This window comes from Saccopteryx bilineata, chromosome 1 (assembly GCF_036850765.1).
Source record: "Saccopteryx bilineata isolate mSacBil1 chromosome 1, mSacBil1_pri_phased_curated, whole genome shotgun sequence".
Classification (NCBI taxonomy): Eukaryota; Metazoa; Chordata; class Mammalia; order Chiroptera; family Emballonuridae; genus Saccopteryx; species Saccopteryx bilineata.
In genome coordinates this window covers 344,995,064-345,018,639 of record NC_089490.1, presented here as the reverse complement: position 1 = coordinate 345,018,639, position 23,576 = coordinate 344,995,064, and the positions used below count along the sequence as shown (strand labels likewise).

The window sequence follows — 23,576 nt, the reverse complement described above, 5'->3', positions numbered from 1 at the left end:
TGCCTTATGCATAGTAGACACTCAGTATATATTTGAGTAAGGAAGTAAATCATTTAATTTGTTAATATGTTCTGTTAATGTGCATACAGTGTTACACTGCACCTCTTTTAGTGCTACAGAGACCACCTAAGATAAGGTTCCCAAGACATCCCATAACCTCTTACGAGGCAGTGATTAAATGATGGCAAAATGTAATTCAAGCACTTCTTCCAAAGGCCTCCAGCATATCTGAAAATAGTGGCCAACCTATCCATTTATCTTTGAGAATAACAAACTACTAAAGCCCCATGGTTTGGTTCATGTCAGAGCTTATGAATCGTCGTGGTAGTTCTGCTTTAGCAGCATCATTCACAGACTTAGTTTCACAGATTCTGTTATGCATTGGCCTCTGGGGCCTAAAGCTTCCTTTAGCTCTCTTTGCAAATCAGCTTTTTAGATTCTGAAAGCATTCTCTGACTGAGATTTTAATTTCCCTGTAGAGTTCCTGCTGGGGTTGGGCTCTGAGATTACTGTTCTGGTTTCCCTGACAAAGTTAGAGGTTTTGTTTTCCAGTTTTCATTGTAAACACTTTATTACTCCCAAGTCTTAGGTGCTGTCCAGACACTCCACAGGGTCCCTAAGCATCATCCCTGGCATCTCTATTTTACAGACTATTCTATAGCCCTCATATCATTTGCTGTCTGATTGTGAGTAAGTAGATTAATTTGTATGATGATTTTTTTGTGCGCGTGTGTGTGTGATAGAGGTAGAGAGACAGAGAGAGGGACAGACAGGCAGGAAGCGAGAGAGATAAGACACATCAATTCTTCGTTGCGACACCTTAGTTGTTCATTGATTGCTTTCTCATATGTGCCTTGACCAGGGGGCTCCAGCAGAGTAAGTGACCCCTTGCTCAAGCCAGCGACCTTGGGTTCAGGCTGGTGAGCCTTGCTCAAACCAGATGAGCCCGCCCTTTACCCGACGACCTTGGGGTTTTGAACCTGGGTCCTCTGCATTCCAGTCTGACATTCTGTCCACTGCACCACAGCCTGGTCAGGCTGTATGATGATTTCTTAAAGTGAAAGCTCGTGGATGTAGTGGTTGACTTGATCACCCTCCTGGGATCTCTCTTTACCTCTTTGGAGGATCAGTCTCTTATTCCCTGATCCCAGGGTGCTCAGTCTTGAGACGGAGCTGGCTTCCAGATGGGCCTGCTGGCTGTGGGCACCCCCTCAGCCTCTGTCTGCTGCCTTGTGCTGGGTCTCTCTTTTCCAGGCTGAGCTCTGTTGCCTAAGGCCATGGAGTCTGATGACCAGGCCCTCTCATCACAGAGCCTGGGGAAATGGGTCTCTTCGGCTTGCTTGTTTTATCCTTTGCCTATGGAACTTTGTCTTTCAGAAATTTGCCTTTTCCGTCAAAGAAAATCTAAAGGCTACCTTGTTCATTTATACCTTTTTTAACTCTCTGTTTTTATTTAGTCAGACTTTGGCAGGAAACCTTTCAAGCTGAGCCCAAGGGAAAAGTGACCATTGGCACAAATTTCAGCCAGTGCTTTTGGCTCAAGATAGTTTCTATTTTTATTTTGTTTCTTGTTTTTGTTAACATCCAGGGCAAAGATTAAGCACTTTCACTTATCTGGTAATGGTGAGAGGTCTTCAGATGCTTGCCTGTGGCCAGGAGACTGCATGCTTAAAACTATTAACCCCAGCTTCCCTAGGGAGCTGAGAGCTAGCTGTTAGATTTGGCTTTCCCAAAGGAGGCTCTGTGCTTCTACTTGATCTGAGAGAAAGGAGAAAGATAAATCCTACTCTTCGCTGGATTTTGAAAAAGGATAGTAGCCTTATTTATGGAGGTTGTTTTTTGAAAAAACTAACTTTATGTCATAATTTCTTAGCTGCCAAAGACGTAATTCTACCTCAGCTTTGCCTTGGCAACCTGCTTCTGGCGCTCTGTGCAGCCCGGCACTGCTCTGCATTATTTAAGCAGTAATCTTTAAGAAGGTGAGAAACTATTATTGCTTTTTAGCACAGTTGACATGATATTGGCGCAGAGTCATACCTAGAGCTTCAAACATTCCCAATGGCGGGAAACCAACTTAAACACCTCCATGTAGAGTTCTCGCTGCCATGAAGTCATCACTTGCTACAAGGGGGAGAAAGAAGAAGATCAAATGTTATTTAAAAGGTTTTTTTTTTCTTTTTAAGTATTCTTATTCCACAGAATTGTAGCTGTAGATTTTGGCCAGGATCCAGACAATCAAGATTTAGCATTTTGACCAGCTGTGATCTAGTAATGTCCCTCAGAGGAAATATTTTGTAAGAGGGAGAGATACATATTTGAGACTGTGAATTGTACTCTTTCCTAATACTTGACAGTACGAGACCTGGTTGTAGACAGATAAAACATGCACAAGTGACTCTGAAAGAGAATAGGAAAAAATCTTTTCGCATAGCTATGAATGCATCCCCCCTGCTTCAGGGACTTTCTTGATGTGCTAAGTTTTTATTTTTCCTTTATTTCATTTTTCCCTAAATCTCCACATTTATATCATTTTGTGTTAGTTGGCATTTCTGTTTATAATTGATGCTTAAAATGCATCAGCATTCTTGTAACAGCCTACCAAGTCTTAGGGGGTCAGAAAGAAAACTACACCAACTTAATGAAGAATGGAAGGAAAAGATACCAAGCCACTTGACCTAAAAATGGTTCTGATTATCACTCCTGCCTCACACAGAAATAGAGGTCAAATGTAGGTGTTTTGGTGGCAAGTCCTAGGGAATGGGCAAGAGAAGAGAACTATATTTACTTAGTCAGACAGCCTTGGTTAAAAATCCTGTGTGCCTTAGTTTCTTCATCTGTAAAATGCAAGTGGTGTTCATAATAATTCACAGAGATGAGGATTAAATGAGACCATGTATGAAGTTGTTAACAGAGTACTTTCTTACACCACAGTACTTCATAAATGTTAGTTGCTATTGTTTTATTATTATTGCTTTGCAGAGTATCTACCCATTGTTTTTTTGTTTTTGTTTTTGTTTTTGTTTTTTCCTGAAGCTGGAAACGGGGAGGCAATCAGACAGACTCCCGCATGCGCCTGACCGGGATCCACCCGGCACGCCTACCAAGGGGCGATGCTCTGCCAATCCGGGGCGTCGCTCAGTTGCGACCAGAGCCACTCTAGCGCCTGAGGCAGAGGCCATGGAGCCATCCCCAGCGCCTGGGCCATCTTTGCTCCAATGGAGCCTCTGCTGTGGGAGGGGAAGAGAGAGACAGAGAGGAAGGAGAGGGAGAGGGGTGGAGAAGCAGGTGGGCGCTTCTCCTGTGTGCCCTAGCCGGAAATTGAACCCGGGACTTCTGCACGCCAGGCTGACACTCTACCATTGAGCTGACCGGCCAGGGCCATATCTACCCATTGTAACAAGAATTTTACTTGTATATCTCATTTAATTCTTACTGTAACAACTTAGGTGGATATACCCATTTTACAGAAGAAGAAACAAGTTCGGAGTAATGATGTGCTTTGCCAATTTCTCTATTTATAATGGTGGAGTGCACATGGAGTATTCGAATATTTATATGGTTCCCATGTGGAAATGGGAACACATTTTGGGTCGGTGCTTTCCCGAACTGGTTTTGTTGTCTCCAGGTTGGCTTCATGGCCAGGTATTTGTGTAATGGTTATAAAAGTTCTGAACATGGTTCTCCTTATTTACTGTGGGGAAACAGAGAAATTCTGCCTCTTACAAAAACTCTCCCTGAAACTAAATTCATACGGAAAACATGATGCATCAGGGGTTTGGGGACAATTGGAATGTACCACAAAGGATTCTGGGAAGTTCTTATAGTCCCTAAGCATTTGGTAGATCATGTAAATAGAAGTACTTTGAGCATTTCTACATTATCCAAAGCCTCCTCCATCCCATGTCCTCAACTAAAAAGAAAAAGACTGGAATGAAGTTTCACATTGGGCAGAATAAATCTTTTGATTGACTTAGTACTTTTTTTCTCCAAAGCACTTTCACACTAGGCCAGATTCATGGAGGAGTGGCTGTGGGGTGGGTTGGAAGAGTTCTGTGTGTTCTCTGCTGTCAGCAGTGTTCTGTGTCAGGGAAACAATAGAAGGAAGAGATCGAGATTCTGGTCTTTCCTCTGCCACTTATTCCCCTGTTCCTGCACAAGACATCAATGTCTCTGAGCCTCAGTGTACCCCTTCTGTCAAATGATGGTAATACTTTTGGAATCTGAAACCCATGGAAGCTAACAATAATGACAACAACCACTATTACAGCTACTATTGACATCGATGTATATGCCAGGCATCCCGCCAGGGATTTGAAGTACATTGTTTTATTTATTTCTTACCATAGTCCAACAATCTGTTTCATGAAGGAGAAAGCTGGAGCACAGAAAGATAAGTGACTTCAGTCATATAACTGATAAGTGGCGAAGTCAGAACTGCAGCCAGGCTTGTGTTGGAGAGGCAGAGCTAGGAGGAGAGTCCAGGTCTTTGAATGTTCTTTCTCATCACTGCTCTCTCCAGATACAGCTGAGGGGAGAACAAAGCAAGCTGCAATAAATGAGCACTGACGGAACGAAAAAGAAATTAATCACCTTAATTTACAGAAATCAGAGAAGATTTGATCCAAAGAAGCCAAATTTAAACCAGACTGTTCTCCTTGACCTCTAAACTCCAAAACTTGGCCTCTCCCTCATCATGCTACATCGTTTGTGACCATAGGATATCCTTTTTTACTTGTAGCAAAAGGTTTATTAAGTAATTTAACAGGCTCGATGTGGTTCAGTTATTCAACAGTCTATGCCCTGTTTCACTAAACCATGGCCTAGTACATTTGCAATTACAGTATCTTTGGGTCATTGTTTTTAATAAATTCCTTATAATTGCAGCATTAAACTCCAGATGTCATGTTTCCAGTTTGGACCTAAGCCAAGCTGGAAGAGACATCCACTCAAGGCACAGGGTGATAAGGAGAACGTGTGCAGTGAATTGGGGACTCTGCGCAGTAGTTAAACCTCAGGCACTGTGCCCCAGGCGCTAGTCTAAGGTGGAAGTAGAAGACAGAGCGAAGCTGGCATGCTTCCTGCTGCGTCCACTCCTCCCTAAATACCCTCGTTCACTCCGGTTGTTTCTAGGAGTAGAAGTTTCCTATAAGTTACTCATCATAACTTAAATAACAGACTAATTTTATCTGATAAGTAAATTATCAACAGCCTTTAAAAATTGGTCATATAGGCCCTGGCCGGTTGGCTCAGTGGTAGAGCGTCGGCCTGGCGTACAGAAGTCCCGGGTTCGATTCCCGGCCAGGGCACACAGGAGAAGCGCCCACCTGCTTCTCCACCCCTCCCCCTCTCCTTCCTCTCTGTCTCTCTCTTCCCCTCCTGCAGCCGAGGCTCCATTGGAGCAAAGACGGCCCGGGCGCTGGGGATGGCTCCTTGGCCTCTGCCCCAGGTGCTAGAGTGGCTCTGGTCGCAACAGAGCGACGCCCTGGAGGGGCAGAGCATCGCCCCTGGTGGGCGTGCCGGGTGGATCCCGGTCAGGCGCATGCGGGAGTCTGTCTGACTGTCTCTCCCCGTTTCCAGCTTCAGAAAAAGAAAAAAAAAATTGGTCATATAAATTGGGAAATCTATGTGTTTCGACCTCTTCTTCCATCTACATGAAGTAATCATAAAGCTAGACTGTGATCAGACAAAATGAAACCTTCTGGGCCTTCATTTTTAATCTATTGTTTGACTTTTTAATTGCTACCCTTTACCTTTTTTTAGGCAGTAGTAGAGGTAAAATGCTTTTTTTCTTTTAAGAATTTAGCTTCTACTGAAATGTGAAATGAAAGTTTCACCTGGAAACCTTCAATTAAATATGAAAATCAAATTTTATTAAAAATTTATGCATTATGTTTTTATATGGAGATGCTCAGAGTAGTTTCTTAATAGTAAAATTCTAGAAATATCCTAAATCTATAATACTTAGGGAATGATTAAGCAAATGATGATATTCTAGTCAATGGAGCAACCATTTAGAATTGTTTACCGAGAGATTTTAATGACATCCAACAACAGGATTCAGAATTGTATATATATACCACAAACACAATTTTAGATTTATTTGGTCTTTTAAAATTAAACACACACTCATAAAAATCAAAGTCTGAAGGGAAAATATCCAAAATTAATAGTGGTTAGCCTTATGAGTGATTTTTATTTTTCATATGGTTTATATATTTTGAATTTTCCAGGGAAAATTATTACAATAATTAAAAATGCATGTGTGTTTGTATATTTTTTAATGTAATCATTCAACACTTCAGCTGTGTGGAGCTCAGCTGTCTTAAAAATCAGGAACATTGCTAAGGTCCTGGATGTAATAAAAAAAATTAATTCTGAGCAGCCAAAACTAATATTATAAAACTCATAATAAAGAATATTATGCCTAGCACATCTACTGGCCCATCACTCAAATTCTATTTACTCTTCTTTGCACACAAGTCTTAGGACATCTACTGTATAAGAACTCAGCAAATCAGAAGCAAACATTAAAGAAGAGGAGCCCCTGCAGGCGAGCGCATTGACACAACCACCTGGCAGTGACCGTTAGGGAGGACACAGAAAAGCTAACATGCAGACTGATCACCCAGACTCATGTCCTAAGAAACACGCCACTGAAATCCTAGTGTCTTTACTGTGTCATAGTTTAGTAATACATGTTCATAGTGATGGGCTAAAGTTATGAAAATCCCTTTTTTTTGTTCAGCTTACTCTTTTTAAGATTATGAGAAAGACTTTAATAAAAAACTTTGAAAGGTTTCATTACACATGGCTAAAAATGGGAGGGGGGAGACAATGTGGTGTTTAAAGGGTAAACTTTAGATGCATAGACTTCTTTTTGCCTATCCGTAGTAACTCATTTTCATTTTACTGTTACTGGAGTTTTCCAGATTGTATGTCAAACTATCATTACTAGATTCTCATGAAAATCCAAGGGACCTAGAGAAGAATATCACAAAATCAGATGTCAAAGTACCAAAGTCTACCTCTCAAATGCCTAAGAATCCATCCTTAAAACAGGAGTAGGCCTGACCTGTGGTGGTGCAGTGGATAAAGCATCGACCTGGAAATGCTGAGGTCGCTGGTTCGAAACCCTGGGCTTGCCTGGTCAAGGCACATATGGGAGTTGATGCTTCCTGCTCCTCCCCCTTCTCTCTCTCTCTTTCCTTTCTAAAATGAATAAAAAATAAAAACAGGAGGAACACCACAGAGTTCAGAGATAAGCTGGGGGAGATAAATGAGAAGCCAATAGAATGGCCTGTAGCTGGAAGTATGGTGTATCATCCACACTTGGCAAATGTTAGTTGAACTAGAACGTGGTTTTTCCCACGTGAGATGCCACAGACTGTGTGGGCTCTCGAGTCAGACCAAGTCTAGTTCAGGTGTGGGTTCTGCGACCGTAAAGAGACCAGAGAACCCACTCATCTGCCTGCCTTTTCACAGGGCAGAGGTGAGGATTTAGCATTATTGATTCCCAAGAAAACGATAGCTTCCTTCCCACTGTTGCAGGGAGGCGAGTCACACTTTATTACTTTCCTGTTGTGCAAAATAGAGCTTTCAGGGTGTCTGAAAATCATGAAGGACTACAAAATAAACCCCTTTCCTCCGTGTTGTAAGCATGGCTGGTTGTACCTGGCTTGTTTCTCATGCTCTGCCTTTCATCAGCCCAGTGGAGAGGCAGAGCAGGATGGGGAGGGGGCGGTGGCGGCAGGGAGGCCTCCTGGCCTTCCCCCTTCACAGCCTTGTGCGCCTCAGCACCTGGCGTCTAGTCCCGGCCCCGCAGTACTGCCTTCACCGTTCCAGGATATTTCACTTGGTGCTTCCCACCCCAACGAGGCTGGCTGGGAATTGCCTGGAACGGACTCTGGGTAGTGCTGATGCTCTGTTTTGGTTTGCTTACGTAGGCCCCCGCAAAATCATTTAGAGAAGGCCATGTCAGCAAGCGGTAGAGTGAAAACAAGGTTCGCAGGGATGTGTGGTTCACTCAGTTACTGTGAGCTTTGACAATATAGTAACTGAAAACTGAGATTAAGGCCAGCAGACTTTGCTCTGTTTTGTTTTGTTTATTTTGAGAACTAAAAACAATGATTTACTGGTCTACTTGCCTGGTTCTGTACACCCCACTGAACACCACCCCTAATCATGAACTCTCTCCTGGCACCAACACTTACAGCCAAGCAGGGTTGTCTGATGGGCCTGCGGATTAGATGCCTTGTGCTTGCCTTTTCTCAGGAAGAATAACCCTCGCTTAGGTGTCTGAGGGAGCAGGGATTATCCAGCAGCAGATAAGGTCCAAGAGAAGAGGGAGCAGGGAGCTGGTGTAAGGGCTTGTGGCTGTGAACACAGACAAGGAACCCTAGATCCTTTCTTCTTTCCCAGGGCACATCCCATTTGTGTTACTTAGGTCAGTATGGATGTCTCTCTCCGACAGACTGGAAGCTCCTCAGAGGCAGGGCCTGCCCTCCCACATTTGTTTCCGCCCCCAGGCCAGCAGCTGCAGGGGCTGTTGGTGAGGTGGGTGTGGTTTCAGGTCCAGCCTCTGCTCCTGCCAGTCGCTGTCCTCTTGCAGACCTCTTCCCTGTGTGCCTCCTCACTTGAAGAACACTCGAGTCAGCAGGCCTGGTGTTTCTACCTCCCTCTGTCTCTGGACGCAGTCTATTCATATACTTATATTGAAGCTGACTAGCTTCATCCAAGTATAATATCAAAAACTGTGATCGATACTCTAGAGATGGTTTTATTAGCACAGTATATAACATGGCCATTATTTCCAGGGTCTGGACACTCTCTTTCCATGAACTAATTGTTATTTATTATTTCAGACTTAAGAGTCATAATGTGTACTCTGCTTTCTTGACAGGATTTTTGTAAGGACCAAATGAAATGATGTATGTGAAATTACTTTAGAAACTAAAATTTGTATCACTTAATAAGGATTATTATTGCTGGCCCAAAGTATCTTCCTGAGAAGTAATTCAAGTTTGAAAGAAGGCACTGAAGACCAAACTTACAAAACTAGCCTTATTAAGGAGAAGTCATTTCCCAAACTAATTTGTCATTTTATAAAATGATCCCCTCTCTGTCAGTTCTCTAATCCAAGTGATTAGCATTTGGATATTGGAAAAGCTATTGATCATTACATCATGAGCCATGAGTTGTTTTTGTTCTTGTTTTAAGATTTATTTATTTATTCATTCATTCATTCATTTTTAGAGAGGGGAGAGAGAGAGAGAAGGGGGAGGAGCAGGAAGCATCAACTCCCATATGTGCCTTGACCAGGCAGGTTCAGGGTTTCAAACCAGCAACTTCAGTGTTCCAAGTCGACGCTTTATCCACTGCACCACCACAGGTCAGATGAGCCGTGAGTTTTAGACTAGCCTTGCCACTGCCTCACTGAGGTATCATGGGCAAGTCATTTAGCTGCTCTGCCAAATAAGGATGCCTGCTTTATGAAGATAAAATCAGTTGAATATGAAAAACATAAATAAGAATATGGATAGCCCTTCAAATATATAGAGTTGATTACATCTCTTACATATTTTTCTTCCCAGATCCAGTCCCTCCAGCTACTTCAGCTCTTTCCCTGTATGACGTGCTTTCTCTCCTCACTCTTACCTGGGTGTTGTCCTCTGGATAATTTGATTATGCCTTGTATTCTTTTTTTTTTTTTTTTTCATTTTTCTGCAGCTGGAAACAGGGAGAGACAGTCAGACAGACTCCCGCATGCTCCCGACCGGGATCCACCTGGCATGCCCACCATGGGGCGATGCTCTGCCCATCCTGGGCATTGCCGTGTTGCGACCAGAGCCACTCTAGCGCCTGGGGCAGAAGCCAAGGAGCCAACCCCAGCGCCCGGGCCATCTTTGCTCCGATGGAGCCTTGGCTGCGGGAGGGGAAGAGAGAGACAGAGAGGAAAGCGCGGCGGAGGGGTGGAGAAGCAAATGGGCGCTTCTCCTGTGTGCCCTGGCCGGGAATTGAACCCGGGTCCTCCGCACGCTAGGCCGACACTCTACCGCTGAGCCAACCGGCCAGGGCTATGCCTTGTATTCTTAAAGGAAGCTCCCAAATTTGAACTAAGAATGCTTCGGCTTGTTTCTTTCATTCAGACACTATAATTGATTGATATACTAAGATTGATTATCAATTTTTATTATCTCAAACCTAAACATACTATTTCCTATAACTGGATCCAGAAGGCTTAAACTGAGTTCTGAAGTTTAAAGTTAACTTCTCATTTTTGTTTGTCTTCTAGCGACAGACATCACACCTCCAGTGCAATCCCTGTTCCAAAGAGACAAAGCTCCATATTTGGGGGTGCAGATGTAGGTTTCTCTGGAGGCATCCCTTCACCAGACAAAGGACACCGAAAACGGGCCAGCTCGGAGAACGAGAGACTCCAGTACAAAACCCCTCCTCCCAGCTACAACTCAACACTGGCCCAGCCTGTGACCACCATCCCCTCCCTGGGAGAATCTGAGAGAAGGACAACATCTCTGTCCTCCTCCTTAGAGACCTCCTTGGACTTCTCCAAAGAAAACCAGAAAAAAGGAGTAGATTTGGGTGACAGCTTAAATGGAGGCCATGTGAGTGTGAACACCAGTCAAGAACAGGGAGCAGCCCTCTCTGGGCATCCTGCCGCAGTAAATGGCTCTCTCCTACCCAGCGAGCAGGCTGGCTCCGCCAGTGTCCAGCTTCCGGGCGAGTTCCGCCCGGGCTCAGACGCTGAGCTCTGCTGCACCGTGGAGCAGGCAGAAGAGATCATCGGGCTGGAAGCCACCGGTTTCACCTCAAGTGATCAGCTGGAAGCATTTAACTGCATCCCCGTGGACAGTGCTGTGGCAGTGGAGTGTGACGAACAAGTTCTGGGAGAATTTGAAGAGTTCTCCCGGAGGATCTATGCACTGAATGAAAACGTATCTAGCTTCCGGCGGCCGCGCAGGAGTTCTGATAAGTGAAGCGAGCAGACAGACAGTAGGACCAGGGCAGGGTTGCTGCCTAAAATGAAGATAAAGCTGCACTGGTTACCCTTTGTAATGATTATGACATAACAAGTATTAGTGGAGGATATTCCTCAGAAAAACAAACTTTGTGAATCGCAGAGGGACTCAGGATCAATGTGTATCAGTGGCCAGACAAAGTTAGATTTTGCTCACAAGATTTGCTTTTCGGGCCTGACAATTATTTTAAGGCAAGAGTCAGTCACTCTCTAGCTCAAGTCACCTTATAAGTATTTGTCTGCTTTTTTATTTACACTTCTATGTTATCCTCAGAGGGAAGATGATAATATATAAATAATATAATGAACTCACCTTTAGTTTCTCAAGCATTTGCCCTTACCACAGTTTATAAAACTTTGGGGAAACTGAATTTTAGAAAAAGATTTCTACCATTTACTGAAGGAACTTTGGCCATCCATTAGGCTAAAGAATAAGAAGCACAATAGTCTCCGAGACCCAGGTCCATCTGCCTCTGGCCCACAGGCAACTGCAGACCCTGCTGCTGCCCCATTTCATGGTGGGTGGTTGTACATCCTGAAAACTGAGGACAGAGTCACTGGCTCTTTAACGCAGTAGCTGTGACCTTCCACCTGCTCTCATCAGCCATACCCTTGATGTAGCCCTTAAACTAGATGAAAAACCTCATCTTTGGTGGATCCCAGGGAACCCTCAAGGGCCCCAAGATTCTATAGTCAGATGGCATCCAGTCCCCTTTGAGGGCCAAAGTGTTTATGTGGGCAGATGCTGCAGTCAAAAAGTAGGCGTGCTTTCTGGCAGCGCACTCACCAGACAAAACCCCTGTGTGTAAATCCCGTGTTAATTTATTAAATTTCAGTTGGAATGGAAGACCTTGTATGTGATGAAATATATGTAGAAAGTCAGGCTGCCCAGTATGCAGACTGCAAGGCGGTTGAGGTAGCTGGACTGAGAGACTAGATGAGGTATAGAATGCTGTTGGTATATGTGCAATTGCATAAATATTAAATTATGTTTTTGAAGTCCAATTGTCATTCCTGGAGCTCAACTTTCATTTGCTATTGCTTTATATTTTATATACCCAAGAACATCGCCTCAGGGTTGCAAGCTCTTTAAGGAAAACTTATTCATATATCCATGTATTATATAGAAGAATAAAAATTGAGTGTACTTCACTCGACCTGATTTTTTTTTTCCCAGCTTCAAATTCCTCTTGAAACCACATCTCCATGTGTTAAGTCATGACAGGACTAGCCTGAGCAAAAGCCGGGCTGTATCTAAGCTAATGTTGACTTCATTTGAATTTACATGTTGTTATAGCAACACAAACACCTTCACAGGTGCACTCTCTACTAGCTGCATTTGTCCGACATAACATCTTAACTCAGAGGTTTCATAATCATCTTCATGTTTTATCCAGCGCTCCTGGGCTCTTTTAATTTATAGCAACACTTGAAATGGGATAGTTCATGTTGTTATTTTTCATGTAAAGAAGACTCACAGAATCATTGCATGACAGACAAACCCACCTGCAAGCAATTAAAAGCTCTAACTTGACCTGAAGAAATCCGCATGAATTTCTCATAAAAGGTAGGGCTGCTCCAAAGTTGGAGCAGAAGCCATCTGTAATGTACTGTCATTCATTTCAGAATCAAAGAGGGTGGGGATAGACGGGGCCTAGGATACACGTCAGACTGTTCTGTGGGGTCCCCCAATGAAGTAACAGCTACACCTCCTTCCCCCAAAAAAAGGTTTTTGAAGGACTGTGTTAACATTGAACAATGGGAGGTGAATCACACGATTGTGATTTCCCAAGATATGGGAGTGGACTTTAAACTTTATGCCAAACTCAAAGACAAGGTGTATTCAGCTGCGAGCCCTCCAACCCGGCTCCTGGCAGCACACGCAGAGGCAGCCGTCAGAGCACCTGTTGTTACAGGGTCATCTCAGATTCCACGTGACTGGCTGGAGCTCTAGGCTTCCATCTGTCTCATTGGGACCCCTGATTCTGGGGTTCACAGCTTTTCACCCCTCCATGTGGAGCCCTGCCATGAATGTGATTAGATGGCTCAGAACAGATCAGTAGTTCTTGACACATTTGCTTGGTCCACTTGTGTCCAATAATGTTGTGCCTCAAAACACCAATTAGGTTTGGGTTTGTTTAGCTTGGGTTTTGGGTTTTCATTTGAATATTTTTGATGTCTTTAGTTTCTGCCATGACCTGAGTAGAACCTACAGTATTACATGTGTCCAGAAATAACTGTTCAACATTTTCCAATGCGACAGAATTAGCATTGCCTCTGTTTAAAGTGGCCATGGCCAAAATATGGGATGAGTTATTATCTCCTACTAACCTTTTTAATTGTGTAATTTACAAAAAAAAAAATTGCTTTGAGGATATAAGTTGAAATGAAAGCTCACTACTACCCTTTTCTGAACTACTCCAAGCCCTTTCAGCTTTTGTGTAGCTGAGACAGTTTTAACAGCCAGCAAATGTTATCAAATGAATATTTGATTGTGTTTTCTCTCTCTGCTTCCTCTTACTTTAGAAATTCCAGAGATTTTTCCCCCCCTCAGAATATTAGTTTTGGAAGATTGTATCCAGCTATATTTTTTTAGCAGTTCTAATGGTGCCCATTTATCCTGACCTAACCGGTTATTTAAATAATTTTTTTACCACCACCAATAATAAATGGCATGTGAAACTGATCTGTTGGTAATTGGAAGAAAACTCAGCATCTGTATTTATAAAATAAAATTGATTAGTATTTATTTTGAGAGTAAAAGTGTATGTTATTTCCCTGCTATGTTTGAGTCCTGTCTTCTTCATTGTTTTGAGTTTCATACTGAAGCGAAGTATGAAAACCTTGTTCTCAGTCGGCCAGCCACTCCACATTTCTTGAACAAGCTCTCTCTCTCTCTCTCTCTCTCTCTTCTCTCTTCTCTAGACAAGGTTAATACAAAGATTAATAAGCCTCGACTTCTGCCACAGTCTAGTGGAGTGCGGGATTAGGTATATTAACAGTTATAATTCAGTGGGTTAGTTTTATGGTGACGGGATCTAAGCCATCCTGTGGAATGCAGAGAAAGCTGTCCTGACTCAGGATCAGGAAAGGTTTGTGGAGGTTGTAATGCAGATAAAAGCTCTGGGGAATTTCACATTACAGGTGCGGGGACTACATGGCAAGGGCAAGGTGGGGCTTATGTTTGCAGAAGGCAAGGAGTTTGCTGTGTTCGGGGTCTGAGTGGATGTGAAGGGTGAGAAGAGAGGTTGAATTGCAGGCCAATGGGCAGGACTTAAGTGCCAGGTCAAGAGATTTGAATGCATGCAGAGAGCAACTTGTCGGTTCCCCTCGTAGGCTTTAAAGCAGAAGAGTGACTTGGTTAGATCTGAATTATGACTGGCAGCCCAGTTGAGGCTGGACTATAGTGATACTTTTTTGAGTCTATTTAATTTTTCCTTTTGGTTTAGAAAAATCTGTCTGACAAAAGAGACACAGCCTTCTGTCCCTAACGATTTATTTCAGGGTAAGTATTAAATAACAGATTGGATTGGTTTGTGTGGTACAAAGAGCGCAGCCAGCATCTACTCTGTAGAAGCTTAATTTGAATGCCCCAACTTGGCCACTTTGAAGCTCTGACACTGGTCCAGTCATTGTACTTTTAAGACCCCCCCATTTTAAATCTGTAAAAACTTAGAGAGAACTCAGCCCTCACCATTCTGTTTGTGTGTGGCCTGCGCCGTCAATGTTGTTTCCCTTTTGTCGTGTGGGAGGCCACTGAGTAGTGACGAGGCCCTGAGACTTGTTAGCACTGTCACCTGTTCTAACGAATGGGCACAACTACTTAATCTCTCTAAATCCCACTCTTAGTCTGTGAAGTAGGGGTAATACCCACCCGCTCCCAGGGTTGGATAGTGTTAAACAGAGATATTTTGAAGAAAGCACTTAATGATCTTTGCAAATCACCATGCAAACTGGGAGGAGTTAGTCATTCAGCTGGGGCTCCTTGCATCATAAGTGTCAGGCTCTGGTGGGACACCTGAAATACAGATGTTCATTCTGTACACACTGAGGATGTGTCAGGACTGAAGCTTTTGAAAAACTAAGCTCTAAGCAAATATCAAGTGCTTCAAGGGTTTGGGTGGGTGGCATGGACAGAGTTGAGACATACCCTGGAAGCCTAATTAGCTTAATTTTCATATTTCTTAACACCAGCAGATGAACTTATTTTGGCCCACCTCTTCCAGAAATACTCTACCACCGTTTCAGCTGCCTCACTGAAGGCTAAATTGGTGCCCAGAGCTCTGAATTTTACCTGAAGTAGATAGAAGCTTTCTTTTTCTTTTTCTTTTTTCCTCTCAGTACATCTAATTATAGTTTTGTAGGTAAACAGCTCAGCCTTGTGGATTTTAAATGAATAAAAAATACATGTCTATAAAATAATTCCTCACTTTTTAGAGGCTGGCGGTATCAGCAATCCAGAAAAAGAATAGTCACGATCAAGATAAAAATGAAAACTTCAGCTCTGGCCGGGTAGCTAGGTTGGTTAGGGCATTGTCCTGATACACAAAGGTGTGGGTTTGATCCCCAGTCAGGGTACAGTACAGATAGGAACAGATTGCTGTCTCTCTCTCTCTCTCTCTCTTTCCCCCTCACCCTCTCTAAGATCAATAAATAAATATTTAAAAAGGAAGAAAGAAAAACTGAACTAGTTTGTAAAATAGCTGTAGCCGCCCAAGCCCAGGCACAGAACTGCCAGGGGCAGAGGAGCAGGCTGGGGTCCCTGTGGTTTTGTACAAAACGCAGTTCTGAGCTTCTCTTAGTCCCTGAGTCACAAGCAGCAAATTAAAAAGGAATGGAGAGTGGGAGTGGACAGAAGTAACAGACAACCTTCTAAGAAACACATGTGAGCAGTCAGGAAGGAGGCGGTCTGGGCAGCTTGAATGGGGAGCTCAGCCTAGCAGATCAGCTGGTCGGGGATTCAGAGCCCAGGGGAGGGCTCTCACATGCAAGACAGGGGAGCCCTGACGTGCACTGGCTGTGTGACTCGGGCAAGGCGCTTGGCGTCTCTGAGCCCAGGTGCTTCTCCTCAGCTCCTGACTCAGGTTTTTCCTGGAACTGGACAGAGACTCCTTTTGCTCTAGGTGTGAATTTGTATTCCTTCCTCAGAACCTGCCTCAGAGGGCCTTGGGGCCAGAGCCTGGCGGGCAAGGAGAGCGCCTCGCCCTGTCATTCTGCCTGTTGTGAAGAACTGGGGGCGGAGCCACCTAACAGCAGCTGCTCCGGACAGGGTTTTGCCCGTAGCCCAACAGCTACCAGCCTGCATCTACTTGGATCCTTGACACAAGGGTCTGTAAATTTATAACAAAAATTAATAAAAGAACTAGCTTTAAAAACTCAGCTTGCATGTGACTTACTGTTTCTAAGCATAGCCCTCAGTCATCGGAGAAAAGATAAATTAATTCTAGTTCAATTAGGAAATGCATAAAATATTTTAAGACAGTATTTTATTCCAAAGAGAATAACTCTTGATGCTTTAAGGAATAAACTTGTTCTCTCAGAAACTTACTTGCAAAAACTTTATTATTATTATTTTTCAAATTCACATATAGGGAACACCTTATTCTTCAAAGAAACCAGCATCTCTTTGTATTTCCAGAAATGTCTTCCTCTGTGGGTCAGAGACTGGCCACACTTGGTTACTGAGATGTGAGGAGATCCCAGGCTAGCTTATATGCGAGGGTATGGGACCTTCCACTCAGCAACAGAGATCTCAGGAGCTTCCCCAGCCAGGCCCTTTGCCCCCAGAGCCTGTCAGTCTCCTTGGCCTCATGCCCCCACCCCCGCCCAGGCCACCCGTGGCGCAGGGTAGAGGCGCATGGAGCTGGGCTGAGTGGGAGAATGAGGCAGAACATAGATCCAGGGGTTTTTATCCTCACACCTGGGTCTATGCCTTGGTTCCGTGGGAGCTCTGTGGAGGTCCAGCATGTTAAATGTTAACATAAAAATCATTTGTGACCTTTAGAGGCAGAACCGCAGAACCGTCAGAGACTGGAACTGGGTTTTATAAACGGTAAAGAAAAAAATAAAAACTAAAAAAAAAGTGCGCATTTATCCCAGATCCTCAGAGAGCGTCCCGCGTGGTAACGAATCACCCGTACCGGGGAGACCCGTGCGGGCGCTGAGCCCTGCCGCCCTCCCCCAGCCCTGCAGACATCTGCACTGGGGTGCCTGCTTTCTCTCTGGTGATGCAGTGACCCCTGAAATATGCCGTGTTTTCCTGTCCCAAACTAGTGTCTGACGTGACAGCATTTATGTTGAGGGCACCCCTGAGAAAATGTGGGCAATGGGTTACCACCACCACTTGACCAGGGAGCCCACAGGAGGCCCTTGAGGGAGGATGTCCTGCCAAAGATTATACAAATCCTGAGAGCACACTGGGGCCAAGCCAGGCGCTGACCTCCCCCAAGTCCTCTGAAGGCCCGCAGCCTGCTTCCTCTGCCCCACTGCCTGAGCCTGCCTGAGCCTCCGCTGGCGGCAGGCCGCTCGCGCGCCTCCAGGGGGCGGCGCTCACTGCGAAGGAGGGCACGCCGGGAGGACGTTCCTGCCCAGGCAGTGGAACAGTTTCAGTCTCCTGATTGTTGCGTAGGAGGACATGCTGCAAATTTCCAGAGCGGAGGAATGTACCTTTGCAACTGTCAGAAAGGAAACTGTCAAAAGCCCAGGAGGTCTGTGACTCACATACAAGACACAGGGAGCCAGAAGGGTGGGGAAACTACTTTGAGGACTCACCTTAGCTATGTCTAACAGGTAGGTCTAGGGGTTCCGTGGAGGCAGGACTACCGGCCGGAGTAAAAGGCAGGAGGAAAGGAATTGCCCGGACCGATATATAGTCATTCATTGAGCATCTAGTCAGAGTGCATCCTGCGTGGCAGGGCAGCAATGAGGAAGAGGGGACTGTGGCAGTGAGAGTGGTCGGTGAGCAAGTGCAGACAGCAAGTGGAGACAACGACTTTTGCAAGATGTTTACCTGGAAAGAGATGGAGAAAAACAGAATGGAGACCAGAGAGTGGAAATGTGAGAGTAGAAGGAATTTTTATGTCGATGCTAATGGAAGGAGCCAGCAGCAGGGAGAAAGTGAAGGTTCCTATAAGAAGTTTCCAATAATAAAAAGGAGCAAGGTTTCAGAGAGAGTGGGAGGGGTGGAGGAGAGGGGAGGCCAGGTGTGGTGAGGACATGACCTGGGTCAGGAGGACAGGACTGGGCCAGCTGTCTGCAGAGGGTGAGAGGCTGCTGGGGTTGCTGCTAGCCCCTAATGGGAGATGGCCTGGCATGGGGGCCTGATCGGAGTGACCATCCTGGATACAGGTCAGGGCGGAAGGGTTACCTTGTGGGTAGCTGAGAACATCTCAGACCTTTTGAAAGCGATTGCTGAGGTTTGGGGGAGAATTGGCTGGCTGCCCAGGGATTCACCATGGCTGGAGTAGCACCTGGATGGAGACCACCTCCTCCCCTGCTCCCTTCAGCCACCTCTTACCCCACAAACCCCATTCTGCACACTGCGTGCCCAGTGGCCTGTCCTACACAAAGCTGCTGCCCTCTCAGAGCTGTTCAATAAAAGAAAATTAAACATTGGCCTACCTTGGCTTCATCCATTGCGCACACTAGTTAACCAGATGGTTGATGAGGGGAAGTTTCTCTTACTGAAATATTCCAAGTAAAAAGATTCACCTCCTATGAATTCATGTCTCTAAGACAGCGATTTTCAAAGAGTGTGCCACAGAATGTAAAAATATTTTTTATTAATTTTCGAGAAAGAAGAAGGGGGAGAGAGAAAGAAACATCGGTTTGTTATTCCCCTTATTTATGCATTCATTTGTTGATTCTTGTATGTGCTCTGATCGAGAATGGAACCCACAACCTTGGTGTATCAGATGATGCTCTAACCAACTGAGCTACTCGACCCACAACCTTGGTGTATCAGACGATGCTCTAACCAACTGAGCTACTTGACCAGGGGTGTGCTGTAGAGTTTTAGTAATCGGTTTATGTGTGCCATGAATTGAAAAGGTTGAAAATCTCTGGTCTAAGAGACAATGATCATCAATGGCTGCTAGTATCACAAAAACATGGAAAACCGGATATTTTATGCCCCCTGATGGAAGAACACAGTACCAATGTAGTATTGGCAAATGCTTGACCCTAAATACGATCACACCTCTATCTGTATGTCCAATGCAATAGACCTTGGCCATGTGTGACTAGTAAGTGAAAAAGTAGCCAGGCCAAAATAAGATTTGCAGTGAATATAAAATATGCAATATGTAATAATTTTCATATTGATTACATGCTGGAATGTCAATATTTTGAATATATTGAATTAAGTAAAATATGTTATTAATTTCACCAATTTCTCTTTACTTCTAAAAATGCGACTACTAGAGAATTTTAAATTACATGAGACTGGCATGTGTGACTCACTTTATATTACACTTCCACCAGGCCCTTGTACACTTTCTAAGTTAAGTTTCCCGGTCACCACCAGGGTGCTGCCAGCTCCCAAGCAGACAGGCACCCGTTTTAAGGCACAGTGAGTGCTCAGGAGAGTTTGCTACATCAGTGCGGTTGTGCTGAGTACCCTTTTTATAGGTGAAGCAATCGAGGCCCAGAGAAGTCAGTGTCATAGCTAAGTTCACAGAGCTAAAATGTGACAGAGCTAGGACTTGAAACCAGAACCTTTGCGCCATTTCTCATTACAGCTGAGCAGCAGGCCACAGTTCCCTTCATTCGTTCATCCATTTAGCATTGATTGGGCGCCCCCTGTTGGTCCAGCGCTAGCTGAACACAGGGCAGTGCTATGAAGAAAACCCACAGGCAACCATGAGACTATGACCCAAGGAACCCCCTTTGCCCTGGAATCTCAGGCAAGCCTTTTTTGCGGAAGTAAAATTTAAACATAGTTGAAGCTAGAAATCCCACCGCAGGCCTAGGGAACAAGCGTGGAGTAGAAAGCAGCGTGGTACATGGAAAGGGAACCAAGGGGCTGGAGGGGACTAATGGGTGGTGAGGCTGGAGACATGGACAATGGCCAGGTTTTCTCAAACTGGGGTTCACAGACATCACCCTCTCCCCTGCCGAGTTTTCTTCCAATGGCATTTTGCATTATAGTACTGATTAAAAAGCAACTACAATGAAAGGACATCCTGAGCCCCTGGCTGTGCCTTGGGCCTCTCAGCTTCGGTGTTAGCTCTGTGTTTGTATGGCCCTTTGCACGGGCATGAGGAACACTAGCATGAGCAGCAAGTTTTAATGATAGTCACAGCCCAGATCTGCAGAAATGTAACGTTATTTCCCCAGAATAACCCTCAACCAAACTCACAGATGCCCTCTTCAGCTAGTTGCAGAAAACTCTTAATCTTGCCACTTCAAAGAAACTCAGCCGGCCCTGGCCGGTTGGCTCAGTGGTAGAGTGTCGGCCTGGCGTGTGGGGGACCTGGGTTCGATTCCCGGCCAGGGCACATAGGAGAAGCGCCCATTTGCTTCTCCACCTTGCCCCCTTCCTCTCTGTCTCTCTCTTCCCCTCCCGCAGCCAAGGCTCTATTGGAGCAAAGATGGCCCGGGCGCTGGGGATGGCTCCTTGGCCTCTGCCCCAGGCGCTAGAGTGGCTCTGGTAGCAGCAGAGCGACGCCCAGGAGGGGCAGAGCATCGCCCCCTGGTGGGCGTGCCGGGTGAATCCCGGTCGGGCGCATGTGGGAGTCTGTCTGACTGTCTCTCCCTGTTTCCAGCTTCAGAAAAATACAAAAAAAAAAAAAAGAAACTCAGCCATTTCTGGCTAAAACTTACCCTCTATGACCCCACCCTTCTGCCACTCTGGTCCCAGGTTTAGGGCTTCTGACGCAAACATCTGTGACCAGCCCCTGGGGAGGCTCATTTGGTACCTGGCGCAGCCCTACACAGCCAGGGCCCTTCTGCGGTTCTGGTCTCTGGATCCCCTCACCATGTCACTTTTCTCTACATCCGGGCCCTCTCAGATCTGCTAGGCTCCCTTGGGGTTGGACTTAGGTCACCTGGCCCACTTTCTCTCGCCACTGTCTGCGACTTCTCCCCTCTGGCCGCTGGGGCACCCTAAGGAACACGGACCCTCTGTGAAGACTCTCCTAGATCTTCCTGCCAGTCCCGGACAGTTGAGTCCCTAGTCTGCCCCTGGCCCAAACCTATGTTCTATTCAGACCCCAGATATAGGGGCCTGGGCAGGAGGACAGACCCTCTCAGGCTCCCTAGCCTTTTGACTTTGATATCTAGCTTTTACTCTTCCAAATAACCCCCCTGCTGCTCTTCAAACTTTCACTTCCTTTCCCAAAGGTGGGAAAACATTCTGCATTGTCACCAGCCTGCATCCTGTCTCCCTACAGTTCCTTTTGTGTGTATGTGTGTGTGTATTTTTTCAAAGTTAGAAGAAGGAGGCAGTCAGACAGACTCCTGCATGCACCCAACTGGGATCCACCTGGCATGCCCACCAGGGGGCGATACTCTGCCCGTCTGGGGCATTGCTCCGTTGCAGTCAGAGCCATTCTAGTGCCTGAGGTGGAGGCCATGGAACCATCCTCAGCGCCCGGGCCAACTTTGCTCCAATGGAGCCTTGGCTGCAGGAGAGGAAGAGACATAGAGAGAAAGGAGAGGGGGAAGGGTGGAGAAGCAGATGGGTGCTTCTCCTGTGTGCCTTGGCCGGAAATCGAACCCCAGACTTCCACATGCAGGGCCGATGCTCTACCACTGAGACAACCGGACAGGGCCTATAGTTCCTTTTTTATTGGCTGTACACTCCAAGTTCTCGAGGCTCCAGCCTCTATCTGGTCAGGGCTCAGATCCTTTTCCAGCTCAACATTGCCTGCCCTCGCAATAACAGCTTGGCTTTTGAGACGTTCAGCCCTTCAATTCCCTTTAATGTTTTGGATTGTATCCACGCTGCCCCACGGGCAGTAAATGGTGGGGCAAGGGAAGGGGTCAGAGGAATGAAAAACACCTAGCTTAATGCTACACTGCTCTCCCTGCCATTAAGCAGGGACAAAGGAGGCTGCTGGACAAATAATGAAGCATTCCTGCTGAGTGAGGTCCAAATGAAGCCAGGGCCTGTGGCCCAAACAAAGGGATCCCAGAAGTTCAGGGGGAAAGAAATGATGGGAGAAGTGAGTCTCGTCATTGGTGTGTGGGCATTTTAAAGCCTGAAAAACTTGCAATGTGGCAGGTCATGCCAAGTGCCAGAGTTGGAGGTGATTTAGTTTCAGCAAAACATCATCCATCACATTACTATTACTAGTATGAAATTCACCAGCTTTGTAGTTTTGTGTGGTTTTAATTTGTAAAGTTGTTTTGGCTTTATGGTTGTAGAAGAGGTATAAATGTTAGTTTATATTTAGTTTTTGTTTTGTTTTGTTTTTAAAAGGTTCTTGAGAGCAAAATGGGAGGGTGGAACAGCCAGTACTAAACCATCTTTCTTTGCAAAAAAAAAAAAAAAATTCATAAAAACAACAACAAAAAAACCCCCAGGAATTAGGGGGAAGTGGAAAGAGTTTTTACTTCAGGTTTGGCCCATATCTGCCCTTTCCTAAGATGCAGGCCCCAGGGGCATTATGGGAGGGGCTGCAATCACCTGCCCCCAATCTCGGCCTCGAGTGCCTGCCCTCTGTGGCCAGCCCTCTTTTCTTTTCTTCTTTCTTTTTAGATTTTATTTATTGATTTTAGAGAGAGAGAGAGAGAGAGAGAAAGGGGGTGAGGAACAGGAAGCGTCAAGTCATAGTAGTTGCTTCTTGTATGTGCCTTGGCCAGGTATAAGGCCAGTGACCATGGCCATGCAGGTTCCCATTGGATTCAGGCAGATGGTAAAGGAACTGTGGAGCCAGAGGATGATGAGTCTCACAATGGCAGATGAGCAAGAAGGCAGGAAAAACTGCTTCCCTCTCTCTCAGGACTCACAAGCAAAATAGGCTGGGAGCAAAAGGAAAGCCTTCTTCAGCAAACAATTGCCCCTCCCAATGTCGGCAAGCAATCTACAATCTACAATCTGCCTCCCTAAGAGCAAGCACCTGCAGCCTTACATAGACTATACACAGGTGGTGCTGCCCCGTGCTCATGCACCAATCAGGCAAAGTACAAGCGAGCAAGCTTGACACACCTGTTTGGCCAACACTGGGCAAGCCCAGGGTTTTGAACCAGCAACCCCAGCATTCCAGGTTGATGTTCTATCCACTGCACCACCACAGGCCAGGCTGCCAGCTCTCTCTTCTAGGCCCTCTCCCCTCCCTACTATTTCCCTAGATGCCTTTAACTCCTGGGTCTCCCTTCCTCTTTGGATTACACATTTTCTTCCCTCTGGCCTCTGGACAGCCTGCGCAGAAGGAAGGGGCCCTGGATCCTGACGGCAAAGCACCCACCAGACAGCCTGATCATTTGCAGTGTCCATATGGGGCCCTTCTTAGCACTGTTTTGCCATAAACGTTTCTGCCCCTGACTTCACCTTGGCCACATTCCCAAATGTCCCCTCTGTTGTTTGGCTTTGGTGTGC

General features: G+C 45.5%; 1 protein-coding gene across 3 annotated transcripts in view; it reads left to right on the top strand.

Annotated features, from left to right (window-relative positions):
- UVRAG (UV radiation resistance associated) overlaps window positions 1–13,136 on the top strand; it is a 361,575-nt gene extending 348,439 nt beyond the window's left edge. For 2 of the 3 annotated variants that reach the window (XM_066249903.1, XM_066249894.1), the window contains one exon: window positions 10,292–13,136. In XM_066249903.1, the coding sequence (XP_066106000.1) occupies window positions 10,292–10,994 (703 nt within the window). In that variant the 3' untranslated portion in view covers window positions 10,995–13,136. Of the gene's footprint in view, window positions 1–1,873; window positions 1,974–10,291 lie in introns of those variants that run through there. The other variant, XM_066249913.1, reaches the window with a different exon arrangement.
- Window positions 13,137–23,576: the final 10,440 nt, after the last annotated feature.